The sequence below is a fragment of the Amphiura filiformis genome, chromosome 3 (genome assembly GCF_039555335.1).
Source record: "Amphiura filiformis chromosome 3, Afil_fr2py, whole genome shotgun sequence".
Classification (NCBI taxonomy): Eukaryota; Metazoa; Echinodermata; class Ophiuroidea; order Amphilepidida; family Amphiuridae; genus Amphiura; species Amphiura filiformis.
Genome location: NC_092630.1, coordinates 74,275,838 through 74,290,538, shown reverse-complemented (window position 1 = coordinate 74,290,538; position 14,701 = coordinate 74,275,838). Strand labels below are relative to the sequence as shown.

Here is a 14,701-nt window from a genome sequence, read left to right as displayed (position 1 = left end):
TCCTTAAATCATTGTAGAGATTCACCAGGTTTGTTATTGTTCAAATATTACAGATTGTTTCTACAAAACCAATAGATTAGTGGAGAAATGGTGGTAAAAAACTCACTAAAGGACGTTTCATCCGCCTAGATCAGTCGGATTTCTTCAGAGTTGTGAAGATTTGCTACGGCGGTAACCAGTGATGCCAGACCCTATGTCGCTCTTTAGAGGGTTTTAGATATTACTCAGATTGTAGGTGCCCTCGTCTCGGTTCATGGTCTTATTCATTCCTCTCATCCTGATCCGCGAAGGGTTCAACAGACAAACAAATGTTAGTGAAATTTGCCAGATTCCGACTAGACCATAATGTTTAAGGGTAATGTGTAATTTCGTCCTTATTTTAAGCAACGGGTGCATCTTGATGTAGAAATAAGATGAACAATTTGTTAATAACCTTGTATATGCGTACAAAACACAAAAATGTGCATAAGATTTATTTGATTTTAACTTATGACCAAAGTAAAAACCCAACAAGTGCTCACCCGATCAAAGTCAACAACCTATAGAAAATGGTCAATATGAAGGCTATCCTGAACATGTATTGCTTTTGCTGAGCAAAAAACACGATACCTAGAAAAACTGTACTACCTGCAAGCATTAGATATTGATTACATTATTTGAACAAAAATATAGCAATTTAATCATTTTCAGAAATAAATCTGCAATGATTTCCACATAGATGTGGCCTACCTACCTCTTCAAAATTAGCCTTTCTTTTCAGTCCGTTTCCGACGTACCAAATCTTTAATCAACACATCTTAACAACCATAAATCACATTTTAATCAAATAACTATTATTTTGTAGCCAATATTTAAGAGTATAATCATTAGTAATTTCAACTTCCTGGCATTTAAGATAACCGCGATATGACGATGGAGGTAGAACTTTTTGAATCACCCTCGTATGTTCGGACCAATTGAGCAATTTGAGATATTGAGTGCCAAAGTTCACACAGAGGTCAAAACTCAAAATAGTCTCAAAATTGACACTATACAAAGCTATACAGCATGTCCTTCCTATTTGTATGTTTATGTTTCGAATCCTACTCATTCGATTATATATACATATGTATCAGGTAATTTAGGTTTGCATTCTTTGTTCATCATATAGACGAATCCAACGAGCCAAGTGATGGTCAGAATTTAGTCGGCCATTACTGGGTCCCGTCTGCACCAAACTGGTGTTGTTACTGCCCAATTGGGTGGATTAAATCCGCTAAAAAATCAATGTTGAATTGTATTGTGTTGTAAACTTTCATCATTCTATTGTCTACGTGTAACACGGGTGATGGAATGCAGTTTAATATCCCGCCAAGGCCACATCATTTCACATTTTAGGTGGGATAGACCTAAGGGGGACCCAATTAAGCCAGGGATTTTCGGGTGAGTTCGCATTCAAATTCAATGCATTTTGATATCATTAATAATAGAGTATGACATGAATACAAATAATCAAATTTTATATTAAAAACACAAAACATCGTGCAATATTTTTTAGGTCAACCATGAATGATCCTAGCATTTAGATCTAGCTCCAGGGACACTACAAAACCGAAAAAATAAATAACTTAACAAAAATTGCAATTTCGGGTACCCGGTTACCCGCCCGTGTGGGTGGAGGTCCACAGTTCGGAAATTCCGTACCCACTGCCAAAACAATCCTGGCTATGGGTCTGCCGCTTTCTGGTGCTCGTAGACTTTTTTTTTTATTTATATAGTAAATTGTACAAGTACCTGTATTTCATATCTGTTTCGTGGGTCTGTTTTTTTGCTTTAAATATCTTGCAACAACCTTTTGTCATAAACAAGAAGTTGTATCTAGGCGGTCTTACGGTATTATCTGGTTGTTCACCTTCTGTCTTTGCTTAGAGGCATTGAGTAATCAATGGCTCATGGGACGTCAAGTTGTGCTGTTGATACGAATTACAGGCGTGTTGGTCAGCAAGAAGAGACTTGCCATAAAATGTTCCAAGCATGATATAGATAGGTGTAATAATGTAGATGTAATGGTACTTTTAGTTATATCAACTTATATGGCAGTTCTAAGTACTCTCAACTCTCTTTAATCTTTTAAAATGGAAGTAATCGGTAAGTGTTATCATTTCATCGAAAACGTAGTTCGAAGAAGAAGGTACAGTGCTTAGATGTAGATGTAATGGCACTTTTACTTATATCAACTTATATGACAGGCCTTAGCACTCTCAACTCTCTTTAAATCTTTTAAAATGGAAGTAATCAATAAGAGTTATCGTTTGATCGAAAACGTAGTTCGAAGAAGAAGGTACAGTGCTTAAAGCCATATTATAACATTTACTGAGGAAGACGCCCTCACTGAATTTTTAAAATTCCTTTTTTACACGATTAAATTGTACTTTATTAAACCAATATACCCTGCAAAAATCAAGACTCTAGGTGCTGTAGTTTTGTCAAAATCCGAGATTTTGAATAAAACACACTACGTATATGGCAAGCCAAGGGGTCCAAAAGCGTGGAACTGCTACGCGTAGCTTCTTTCTCGTTACGTGCAGCTTATTAACCAATCAGATTCGCGGTTTTAAACACGTGGAGCTGATGTAAACATCCTCTCTCACAAATATTACGTTGTTAATTTTTGTAAATGAAAATATCTGTAGTATATCAGCAAAAAATGGTATAGGTGCTATTAAAGTAATATCTGAACAGAATGATGATTGTTCTATATTTAGGGGCTATCATTTTCTTCGGAAGGGATCCCAAATATAGGGGTCATACTTTTTGGAAAGAAAAATAAGGGGGAGGGGGTCATAAATTGATAATGACAAAATGTAGGAGTCACAAGATGACTACAGATAGTGTGTTTATTGTATTCAAAAGACTGATTTCAATACAATTTTAGCCTGTCTAGGGGTAAGGTGTATCGGTGGTGGGAGTCGGGGGTCATAACATTTTGATACCGAAATAGTGAGGGCCGCAATTTTATTGACGCCGACTTTTTGTAAATTTAGGACCCCCCCGTTCCGAAAAAAATGATGACCCATTTTACTCTCTCCATATTTACACAGTGACATGTGATATCGCTTTCCCTGCAATATCTTTACACAGCGCTTTACATCAGTAGTAGTTGTTGTTTGACCTTCATATCCCCTGCACCGCTAATACAGCCCGAATATAAAGTTACTTGCTATTAAACACGGTGTAAACTTGGAAACATATAAAATATGCTTCGTGTCATTTTAGCCAGGCATTAGCAACATGTTCTCTTGACACGTGCTGTGATTTGGCCTCCTTACCCGCTCGTTATCTATGCTAATTCCGTAAATTAATTACAAGATAATAATTGTGAAAGAGGATACCTAGCACTATACTACGCGCAGCTTACGACCCAACCACGTGATTAAATTGGACTATTTTGATTGGTCAAACAGCTGCTCGTAACGAGAAAGAAGCTACGCGTAGCAGTTCCACGCTTTTGGACCCCTTGGCTTGCCATATACGTACGGCGTGCGGGATGCGGGTGATATACACAACAAAGGGTCGTACCACAACATGACCGAAGGAGTGGTACGTATTGGCGACATGTGCGCTGGTAGTAAATTCCAATTTTCCTTGCTTTGCTGTAGTTGTTCTGCTCCAAATTAAAAGGGATATATCTGACAGTAAAAGCTAACATTTTATGGCAAAGAATTGCTAATCTATTTTGTTTGAAAATGTTATAATATGGCTTTAATTCCGATTTTAAAATTCGTTCTCATTTTTTTTCAATAATTGAAAATAAAAAGTACATAAATAAGACTTCGGGCAGCAGCTGCAGTACTGTACAACTTTATTAATAAATTATACGCTATTGTTTCGAGAATGAAATGGTTTATGGTAAAGTATTCCAAACATATAACATATAATAGTTAAATCAAATTTAGTGTTTCTTTTCTATTCAAGGGAATTTATATTTACATATTATAAGTTGCATAGCGTTGTAACAGATTGATTTAAATATCATTCCCTATTATGCCTGCATTAAGTGTAAATTAAAAAAGAAAGAAAGAGCGTATTAAATTACAAATGGAAATCGGCATCTACTTTAGATAGAAGAGGACAATTGCAGTGATATAAGAAAGCATGTTGTTTAGCTTAACCGAGGTTAAGAATTAATCAGATATTTGTTCAACAAAATTAGAAATGTAAATTTCTTGATTTGATTCTATATAATTTGAGTGTTTCTTTCTCTGAAAGATTTTAATCCTAAAACAAGTATTTTTTTTATATTGTTTCACCTTTTCACACCTAAAATGAAATTGGATTTGAACGTGTCTGAAAAAGATGTATGGTGGTGGGGTGGGTGTGTGTTGGGGGATGTAAGGGGGTGGTTGAGGATGAGATGGAGGTGTTCGCCCGCACGCGTGTGCAGTCCAGAATGAAGTATTCCTCATGCAAATCTATTTCCAAAATTGCGCTTCACTTGCTTTAAATTTTGAAATGTATACGTCGCAAGCGTGAAAGCCATTGAGACAACAACACACATGTGATTCTAAAACTAAAAAAAACCTTTTATCAAATTTGACAGTTAAAAATAATTGATGAGTATATATAATAGATACTCGTAATAGTTGTGCGGCCCATAAAAACAAGTTTGATGGATAAATTATAAAATGTGTTTCAATCACCATTCAGTATTAACATACGTGAATGCCACATCTATTAGATAAGTAGATAAAATTTCAAGCACAATACTCACTCAATGGAGTGTTGGGAAACTTACATTCGCCATTTGCATGATTTGAATTAGAATATTTAGTCGATTATTATGGTAATGCCTATTATTCCAGTGTATGTTCATAGCCTTAATTGACTTTGTTGAGTACAAAAAGGCTTTTGACTCGGTCGGCACATCCGATGACGATGAGATCACTATCCGGGGATAACTACTTAAAATGGGCTTTTCCAGATGCATCATAGTAATTCTGCAGATTAGAGACACAGCCGAACGCAATGTCATACAAGCAACAAAATTTACACATACACTCCTTATGGGTTCCTGATTAGGAAACACCCGTTACCGAAATTAAAATTCAAGCCATTTTATAAGATGACCGCCACTAAATGACAACATTAATATTACAAGGGATTAAATGACCAGACAAATACCAAAATTTGCAGTTACTCTGAAATATTATTAGCAGATACAAAATCCAAGATGGTCGCCATTTTAAAGATGGCCGTACCTAAGTTACAAAGGATTGAAAGGTCATTCAAGCACCACAATTTGCAGTTAACCTCCCTGTGAATCACTTATCAAGAAACGGCCGCCATTTTGAATATGGCAACCAATAATTGATAAATATTAATACTAAAGGCGACCATCTTATATTTTCAATTGTCTTATGTGGGTGTCCTAAGGGATTGAAGAGGAGGTTCACTGCAAATTTTAGTGCTTGTATGATTTTTTAATCCTTTGTAATATTGATATTTGTAATTTAGGGGTGGTCATCTTAAAAGTGGCGGCAATCTTTGATTTTGAATCGGTTAACATTTTTTCTTAATAAATGATTCAAAGGGAGGGTAACTGTAAATTTTGGTGCTTGTCTGGTCATTTGATCCCTTGTAACATGAATATTTGTAATCATTGGAAAAAGTTGGAGAACATCTCCTATTCAACCGTGTGTGGTGAATTGACTACGTAATAATCATATACTCAAGGTCAACTGCACGTATTCGGTCCTTTCGAAAGCAGTATCTTGCTAAACAAAATTTGTTCATTTAATGTATTTAGGCCAAAATATCACAATTGATATTGATTTGAATATGTTATCTTCATATTTCATGCAAAAGAAACCCCATAAAAATTCAAAAGCCAACACACTTACCGATGTAATTTCAAGCATTTTCACTGTTTTGTAGTGAAACAAGGCCCGATAATGCCATTGTTACCATTCATACTACGGTTCTTTCATAAAAATATGAAACTCACTCGTAGTATCGACCATAAGGAATATTCGAGCCAAATTTGGACACCATCCGGATATTTTCCCTTCATGTACCTTGAAATATTCATAAATATCATGCATATTGGCTATAATGTCCAAACAGGCCAATAGTGCTCATTACACAAATTTACAGCTTCTCTTCTCTTTAGATGTTTACTGAGGTATGTAGAGTGTGGCCCTCTACGCGTAAAATTGGGAAGACTATTAATTAAGGGTTAGTTCACCGTGGAGCAAGGAACTGGTTATTTGCTTAGTAAATACACTATGGAATCCTTTTCTATCGCATTGAGTATAAATTAATGATATGTCATGTCCAATTGTATTGGCTGTGGACGGCGAGATGTACATTGGGTGATGATGTCACAGCTCATTAGAGTTGGTCACTCCGTCTATGGCAACTTGTTGTAATTTTTAGTGGTGGCTATCTTAAAACATGGCAGCCATCTTGGATTTTAATTTGGCTAACGAGTTTACATAATAAGTAACCCTTAATGAGTGCATGTGCCAATTCTCTTGTATGACCTTGGGCTCAATTTTACCCCCCAGAATGGTTTAATTTGCAGTACACAGAAAGAGCTGCAGTGTTCGTAATGGAGAATTCGAAAGCACATAATGCTTTGAAATGAAAAGAGGAGTGGGAAAGGCTGCGTCATTAGACAATAGAGAGTTCCCGTGTTTTGGGTTACCCGCCATCTTGGAGGGAAACCTAAACTCCGTTTACAATTTTCAGAATACCAACACTCGCGCAATAATTAGCAAATGTTATTTTGTAGAATGTGGCACCAATAGGGTCATTGACCAAATCAAAGGAATGAGGAATACGGCGGTACGAATCACGTTATAAACACTATTGTAGTCCGTTCCGCTTGAAAACACGGGAACTCTCTATAGAGACTTTGCAAAATGAAGTTTGAAACCACAAACTTTAACGTCTAGAGGATTATAGAGGATTATGTATTCAAAACCACTCTGCCATTAAAGCCGCTTGAAGTAAAAGTTAACGCGAGAATCTATAGAGGAATCCAAATTCACGCATTCCTACACCTGACTAGCAGCCTTTAGTTGGGTAGCCGTCGGCTGCAATGCACTCAAAATGTGAAATGATTCGGCCTTGGCGGAAATTTTAAACTGCATTCCATCACCCGTTTTACACCTTCCGCGAAAACAGAGGCAGACAAAAGAATAACACAATACAGTTCCCTTCGACAAAACACACAGCATGGTCTATTCGCTGTTGAAGTGACATAATAATAGGATTAACTACACGCGGTATCTATGCATTGATGTACTTGCGAACAAAAGGACTATGTATGAATAGATGCGACGGGATTACCTGCGGAATTATCTCCATTATATATATATTATTAGCTATTATTCTATTAACCCTCCTCGTCCTTGCATCTTCTCTAGGTGTTAGGCGGCTTTTATTTGTACAATTGGACGCTCAAAGCACCAGGTTGGTGCTAGCGGCTACCCAAAGATGTCCGACCAAATCCTGACCATGACTTGGCTACTTGGATTCGTCTATAGTGTGCCGTAAATTATGATGAAAATACGTCATAATTTAGAACAATAGTTTGCATATTTCCTCATAGACTACATAATTACCACTTATGTATTATCTAGTTAATAGACCAATTATTGGAAATCTAATTTGGTTTGGGTAAAAAACATGCCACATGTTGCTGAAAATTACTGATTGAATTAAATCAAAATAATTTTTGTTCCAAACGTCACACTTGATATATACTTTTGTGTGTGCTCATGACGTACACCAAATCAGTTTGTGGAACCAAGTTTTGCCTTGACTTCAACGCCAAGAGGATTAAGTTCCCGTAAAAATGGCCTGATTTTACGGGACCCAGCAGTGTACTAAACTTCTGCGAATTGCAGCTACTGTGAACATTATTTTACAACGTTGCGTGTCTTATAATTACACCTCTATATAACCAAAGATGCTTGTACTGTTCAGGTATTTTATTTTATTATTTATTTTATTCATTTAGACCTACCTTGTGTACCCCGATTCAGTTTGAGAGAGCGAGGATAGATGAATAGATGGAGGGAGGGGAGGATATGGAGAGGTGGTGGTGGTGGGGGGTGTTAGGGAGAGCAAACAGATTAAAAATGGGCGTTACGCTTTGTGTTCTAATGGAAATATAGAATTGACAAAGCTAACGTTTACTGGAATAATTGAACTTTTATTATAATAATCCGGGATAATAATATAGGCCTATCACAAGAATATTTAATTGAAACATGTTTAGAAGTATAATATTAGCGTATATCTCATAACATAGGCCTAATTCCCATTGCATTGGTCATCGCCTAGAGATGTAATCCATGTTTATTCAAACTAAGCGCCAATTGTATTGAAGTGTTACCAACAAAGCACTTCAGCGAACAAAACGGAGAAATTTGTTGCAGTCGCTTTTACATACCCTTCTTTTGATCACCCATTGATACACTTCCCCTAGTTTAAACAACAAGACGCTGTTGGTACAGAAACCAATCTGACGTTCGCTTTGAAGTGAATTTGAGCAAGAAATTCAATCGATATTTTTGAAGTTGCCGTTAAAGTTCCAGTAAAGTTTCAAACTTCATTTCGCAAAGTCTCTATTTACTTTAAAAACGACGCTTAAAGGTTGTCATCATGTTTGCTGCACTGGGGTATCGAACATGTCAAATGGCTTTATAAGAGGAAGTTGCTTGGCGCAGTCTAGTTAGTCAAAGCCCATGTGATGTTTGCAATATTCTTAAAAGTATGAATATTAAAACGAATACTTTTGGGACATCATTACAGCATGTTCAGTGATATGTTATGATGCTATGGGATTAATGAGCTTATATTGAAGTTACCTTATTAAGGATATTATTTCCTATATTTACTGCTACGAGGGCGATCAGAATGTATTGAGAGTTGACTTGTAACCCCATTATATGGGTTATTTTCTTGGCATTTCTCTATGATCATATAAACACTGTACCTTAGTCTTTCAAACAACACATGTAAAAATTATATCCCACACTTGATTACGTAACAGCATTAGCATAAAATCAATGTCTACAGCGAGCCGTTTTTTGTTAAGGGAGATAGGAGGCTGAAATGAGGTATTGTTGTATATTCTAGATTTTATCAGGAATTAAAGTATGGTGAGTGCTGCATTTTGGAATAGTAGTAGAACACAAACTTCAAAACTCATAAAACCATCTTTGTTGGGCTGGAAAGGTTTTAGTTTACAAATGGTTTATGTATAATGTGTGGTCAAATAATGTGTTATTTTTGACAAGGCTTTTCTTTCTATAAACATTTTGATATTGCCAACAATATCAAACGTGGAATTTGTTTTTTGCCAGTTCTGTTGAATAATCCCCAAACATTAAAACAGGAGTCTTCCGTATTTTCATACATTTCCAGCTGATATATTCGTCTCAGATTTCCAGCATATTGTATCAGTCATTCCACCTACGCATGCGCAGATTATTGTTTGGTTTGCATCAGTAATCATCGTGCTGAGCACTCACATGTGACCAGTCATTATACTTTAATCTGTTTCATTTTGGAGATAATTAACGTCATTTGTAATAACTGCATTTTCATTTTTACCATTTTGCAGAATAATGTTGCTTTCCTTCAAGTCCTAAAAAGCAAGACGCTCCATTTCCACTCAAGTTTAATGGCAAGTCTGATATTCAAGACCCAGAACCTAGTGTTTATTCCTTCCCCATACTAGCCATATGCACCATGTACTTTTGCTGTTATCGAACATTCTAAACACATGCCTTTCTTTAATTTAAAAGGCCAGCCTTTTGCGCGATTTGGCATTGTCCCTAGTCTATAGATTTTATGCTAATGCTGTTACGTAATCAGGTATACATGGTATATGGCATCATTTTCACATAATGTCGTTTGAAAGACAAAGGTACAGTCTATGTGATCATAAAGAAATTCCATCCAAAAAATTTAATATATGGAGTACATGAGCAGTGTAGACTAGTGGAGTTAGTCTAAAAGAGGTCAGTCAATAGCCTTAGTCGGAGGTCCCTCGGCCCATAGTCTCAAAACTATTTAACAGGTCGGAACAAAATGAAAATGCGTGGCTGTTGAAGAACTAGTGGATTCGACTTACCATCATGGGGATTTCTGCCATGAAGCTATCAGGGCGATCGACAATGTGCCCCATTAGTGAAGTGTATAACCTAACATACGTCAGTATGTTAGGTTATTATGCATCTGAATTGCAACTAAAGAGTCAGGGGAAAGAGTGTCCCAGATATTTCTTGTTCATCTACATTGTGAGGCTCTACCGCAACCGCAAAGTAATTACAACACGATGCTAGCTTTGTATAAAAGTCTTTATGATAATAATAATATGATTAAATTCTTCTTCTCCTTCTTCTTCTTCTGTCCCTCTTCTGCTTCTTCTGCTTCTTCTTCTTCTTCTTTTTAAATTTTATTCTTCAATCTTCTCCGTCTCCAATTTTCTCCTTTTCTTAAATCTTCTTCTTCCTCTTCTTCGTCAATCTTCATTTACAACCTTCTTCATCATCATCTTTTACTTTTCATCTTTCTTGCTCTTGTTCCTCATATTGTTCTACTTCTTCTCTTCGTGCTTCTACAAAATGCAAAATTACATCATTAATTCGTTTTCAAATATTCTTGTTCATCCTTTTCTACAGGTAAGTCTATCTGTGAATCATGTCCAGAAGGAACCTGGTCAAATGCAGAACATACAGCATGCCTTCCGAAAACATTGGATCTTCTAGAATGGAACGAACCAACAACACTAATATGTCTAACTGTGTGTTCTCTGGGTGTTCTTTGTACCTTTGGGATGACGGCAATTTTACCATTCATCACCAAAGTCCAATTGTGCGTGCCTCCAATAGAGAGCTCAGTTACTCCTTGCTATGCCTACTTGTTCTTGCCTACTTAGAACCTCTTTTTTACATTGGTATGCCTTCTGATTGGTCATGTAATGTCAGAATTGCCTTACACAGTCTCATCAATACAGGTGTCATTGCGTTATTTCTCATCAAAACAAGAAGAATTCTGGTAGTTTTTGACACAAATAGCTGGCGCCAGCAAGGATTTTTGAGACGTTCATTTCGAACCGCAGGATCTCAACTAGCTTTTCTTGTTACTCTGTGCCTAATACAAATAATCATTGTCACGGTTTATCTACTTATTTTACCTTCTCGAGTTGAAATTGATGACAAGACGTCTAACTTACAAATCTACGTGTCATGTCATAGCAACTTGATTGCCTTCGTTGTCATGTACAGTTATAACGCACTCATCGCCTGCTTATGCTTCACCTTCTCATTTCAGGCGCGAAAAATTCCAGAAAACTTTCATGAGACTCGTTACATAACAGTGTGTATGTTGTTTTATATCATAATCTGGATTGTATCCCTCCCAACTTATTTTATTACGACAGGAAAGCTACAATCTATGATGCAAATTGTGACAGTTCTAATATCAGACACACTTATATTAGGCTTCATGTTCGTACCAAAGTGCTATATTATCTTCCTCAAACCGGAAAGAAATACCGCACATGCAATGAGAGGACAAGCATGTGGAATGCACTTTAGTGAAGTCAATCACTCCTTGGTAGTGAATATGGATGAAAAGATGACACTAAGGGGTTCATCGTATAAACTTAACAGTTTAGGAAGACCGTCGTGCTCAGAATAAATCTGCTTTAACATGTTTAAGGGGGCCCAAGCGTGATTCTGTATTCAAGGGATCTTAGTTGGCGGTAAAAGAGAGGAAATTATACTTCAATTTGTCACAATTAGGATGTTTTGCAAAAGTAGTCACGAAACCATGGTTGTATTTTCGTCTATACAACAAAATAATGTATGAGAAATATTTAAGTCATGTTTTTTTATGTTATTATTTTAATGTGTACAACAATAAATTGTATGAGAAATATTTAAGAAAATTTTTACATTTTTCTCATAGACGCATATTGTAAAATTTAGGAATTTCTTATACACATTTCATGAACGAATTCTATCACGCTTGGGCTCCTTGAACAATCAGTGAAACAGTAAAGAATTATTTTCATAAAAATGTTGATATTTTATGCCAAATGATATATGGTCAAGATATATTGAAATAAATTATATTTGTGCCGAATATAACTTTATGTTAACATAATCATATTTATAATGTACAATTTTCGAAGTTCAGCATAAACGCATTCGGTTTTTCTCAATGTAACAGTACTATATATAATGTAAGAAATCAACCATATTTATAATTACGCAAAAGTTAATTTCAGAAACCGGTCATGCATTGTAGTGAATCTATTGCTGTCCATACATCAATCATGTTCTTGTATATTGATTACAACAACATTACGTTTTGGACACAGGGATATTGATGACCACCATTGTGATTGTACGTTGTAACACTGAGCATGTTCCACTAATGAGAAGCTTTACTACCTTGATAGTGTGCTTCACATCTCAGTGTAGAGGCCATACAGGACAGATATTTAAAATGAACAAATCATATATAAAAATGTTCAGAAGAGTCTGAAAATATTTTCTGCTATGTTGTCAAATTTCTGACCCGCGCGTAATATTAGGTTTCCGTGAAACGCTGTTAGGTGATTATTGAAATGCAAAATTAACTTTCTTCCTTCTGCGACAAAAAAAAATATATATAAGAAATATGTAAATTATGTTGCTTATGTGCACTGCTGTGATTTTGTTGATTTTGATATTGGTATTATAAAAGCCTGGGACAAAATATATCATGGTGCTTTTAATTAATTTCAGTATTTCAGACTTTCAGACAAAAATCTACCGGAATATAATAGCATTATTATACTTTTTTCCGGGCACAACACTAAAACTAGACAAAATCAGACTACACCAAGACAGAGGCAATGCAATAAGTCCAGCATAGAACCAAAAACTTGATCGTGTTCACCTGCACGTACCCACCCCTACACAAACCCCACCAATACAACACACAGACACCCCTACCCATAAATTGCGCCAGCACATACTTACAAATACGATTAAAAAACCTCACATACATCTATTCACAACACTCCATACACCCCTACATACACTGACACCCACCTTCACACCCACAAAGTGTAGCACCCAAGACATACATTATCATTCGTCTTGGTACGTTAATGGATTATGATAAAACCATATTTTTATTTTACTATTTCAAAGTATACAACAACGACCTTAATGTGGTGTTGGAGGCATTTTCTAGAAATTAAGAGCATGTTTTAAATAAATTAATTGAGTAGGGTAAAGTACACTGATCAGTATGCCTTTTGTTTGGAGCATATCGGACATACGGTTTCCATAATACATCAATTTATATTTTCTTTGTATCCTATTGTTTTTGTCAATGATCAATATAATAATGAGCTAAAAGGATTGGAAAGGCTCATTAATATGTAATTTTTTGCCAATATTTTGCTAAAAATCAATGCATAGATGTTCACGGTACTTTTATTTTGCATACTTTTGCCCTGAAACTTTGTCAAAGTGTTTCTAATATGTCCTAATATATTATATAGTGAAGCCGCCCTCTAATTTGCATATTTGCATAATTGCATAATACTATTGTAGCCGGGTAACAACTATGGTGCTTTATTATTAATTCCAGTATTTCAGACGACAGAAAATTCATCCCCGGTATTTAATAGCATCATTTCCGGTTACAACTCCAAAACTAGACGAAATCAAAGTAATACTAAACTAGGTGCCACACAAGTACGTCGTATCATACAGGGTGTATCAAAATGATTTTTGCCGATTTGTTTTACTATTTTTGGTGCCAGTTTGGGGTTAATTGTTTAAATATTTGAAATTATAGTATTTTTATCTTCTCTAAGAATTTTAGATCATAAAGATAGCACATTCTATTCAGAAGTTATATGATTCTAAAAGAAAGTAGGTGTTTTTACACTTTTCATCGTAACGCTGGATCAGTAGCGCACCATTTTCAAAGCTCTATTTTACTGCAAATACCTTGTATGTTGAAAATCATGGAAATGTTTAATTTTTTCCTTGCCTATTTCTCCATTCATATTAGATATAAATGTTATAATCAATATTTATTGCTTGAGAGTAATATTATTGACTTGAATAATTTAGGTGGGGTGAAAGAAGTTTGCGTATCAACACCATCCAGGGCGGTAATTTAAATTGTATTATTGAGATTCCTATTGCGTGGCAGAATGGCTATACACTGTAGACAGTGTAGGTTAGTTTAGACCTGGTAAAAGTTATTGGAATGGCTCCACAGTATTCCACACTTCAGTGTGCATTCATAGTTAAGAATTACTGGTAGACACGAAGCTATGGAGAAGTGCAGAGAATATTTAGGAGACAGTTTCTAAGAGCAAGGCGTATCCCATGTAAACATGCTATAACTTGCAATGCTTCAAAATTAGATATGGGCAGTTACATAATGGACCCATCCCAGGTGTTAAGTTCAAGATAGGGCTTCACCTCACATTGTCAGAGTCGTAAGGCAGAGACTTCAGGAACTGTCTTTCTAAAAGCATGTGTAAAGCAATTTTATGTTATGTATACTGAGGCGAGATATTGGAGAGTATGTATGCAATAAATGGTTCAAGCAGTGAACATATTCATCTTGTGTTTTGTAAGTCAAACCATGATTACGTCGATCTTCGTTTAAATGACAATAGCTC

General features: G+C 35.8%; 1 protein-coding gene across 1 annotated transcript in view; it reads left to right on the top strand.

Moving 5' to 3' along the window:
• The window catches only part of LOC140149107 (extracellular calcium-sensing receptor-like), a 70,011-nt gene extending 56,277 nt beyond the window's left edge, over nt 1-13,734 (top strand). Inside the window, 2 exon segments of the mRNA XM_072171276.1 lie at nt 10,680-10,838; nt 10,841-13,734. Of these exon segments, the coding sequence (XP_072027377.1) occupies nt 10,680-10,838; nt 10,841-11,700 (1,019 nt within the window). The 3' untranslated portion in view covers nt 11,701-13,734.
• The last annotated feature ends 967 nt before the right edge of the window (nt 13,735-14,701 follow it).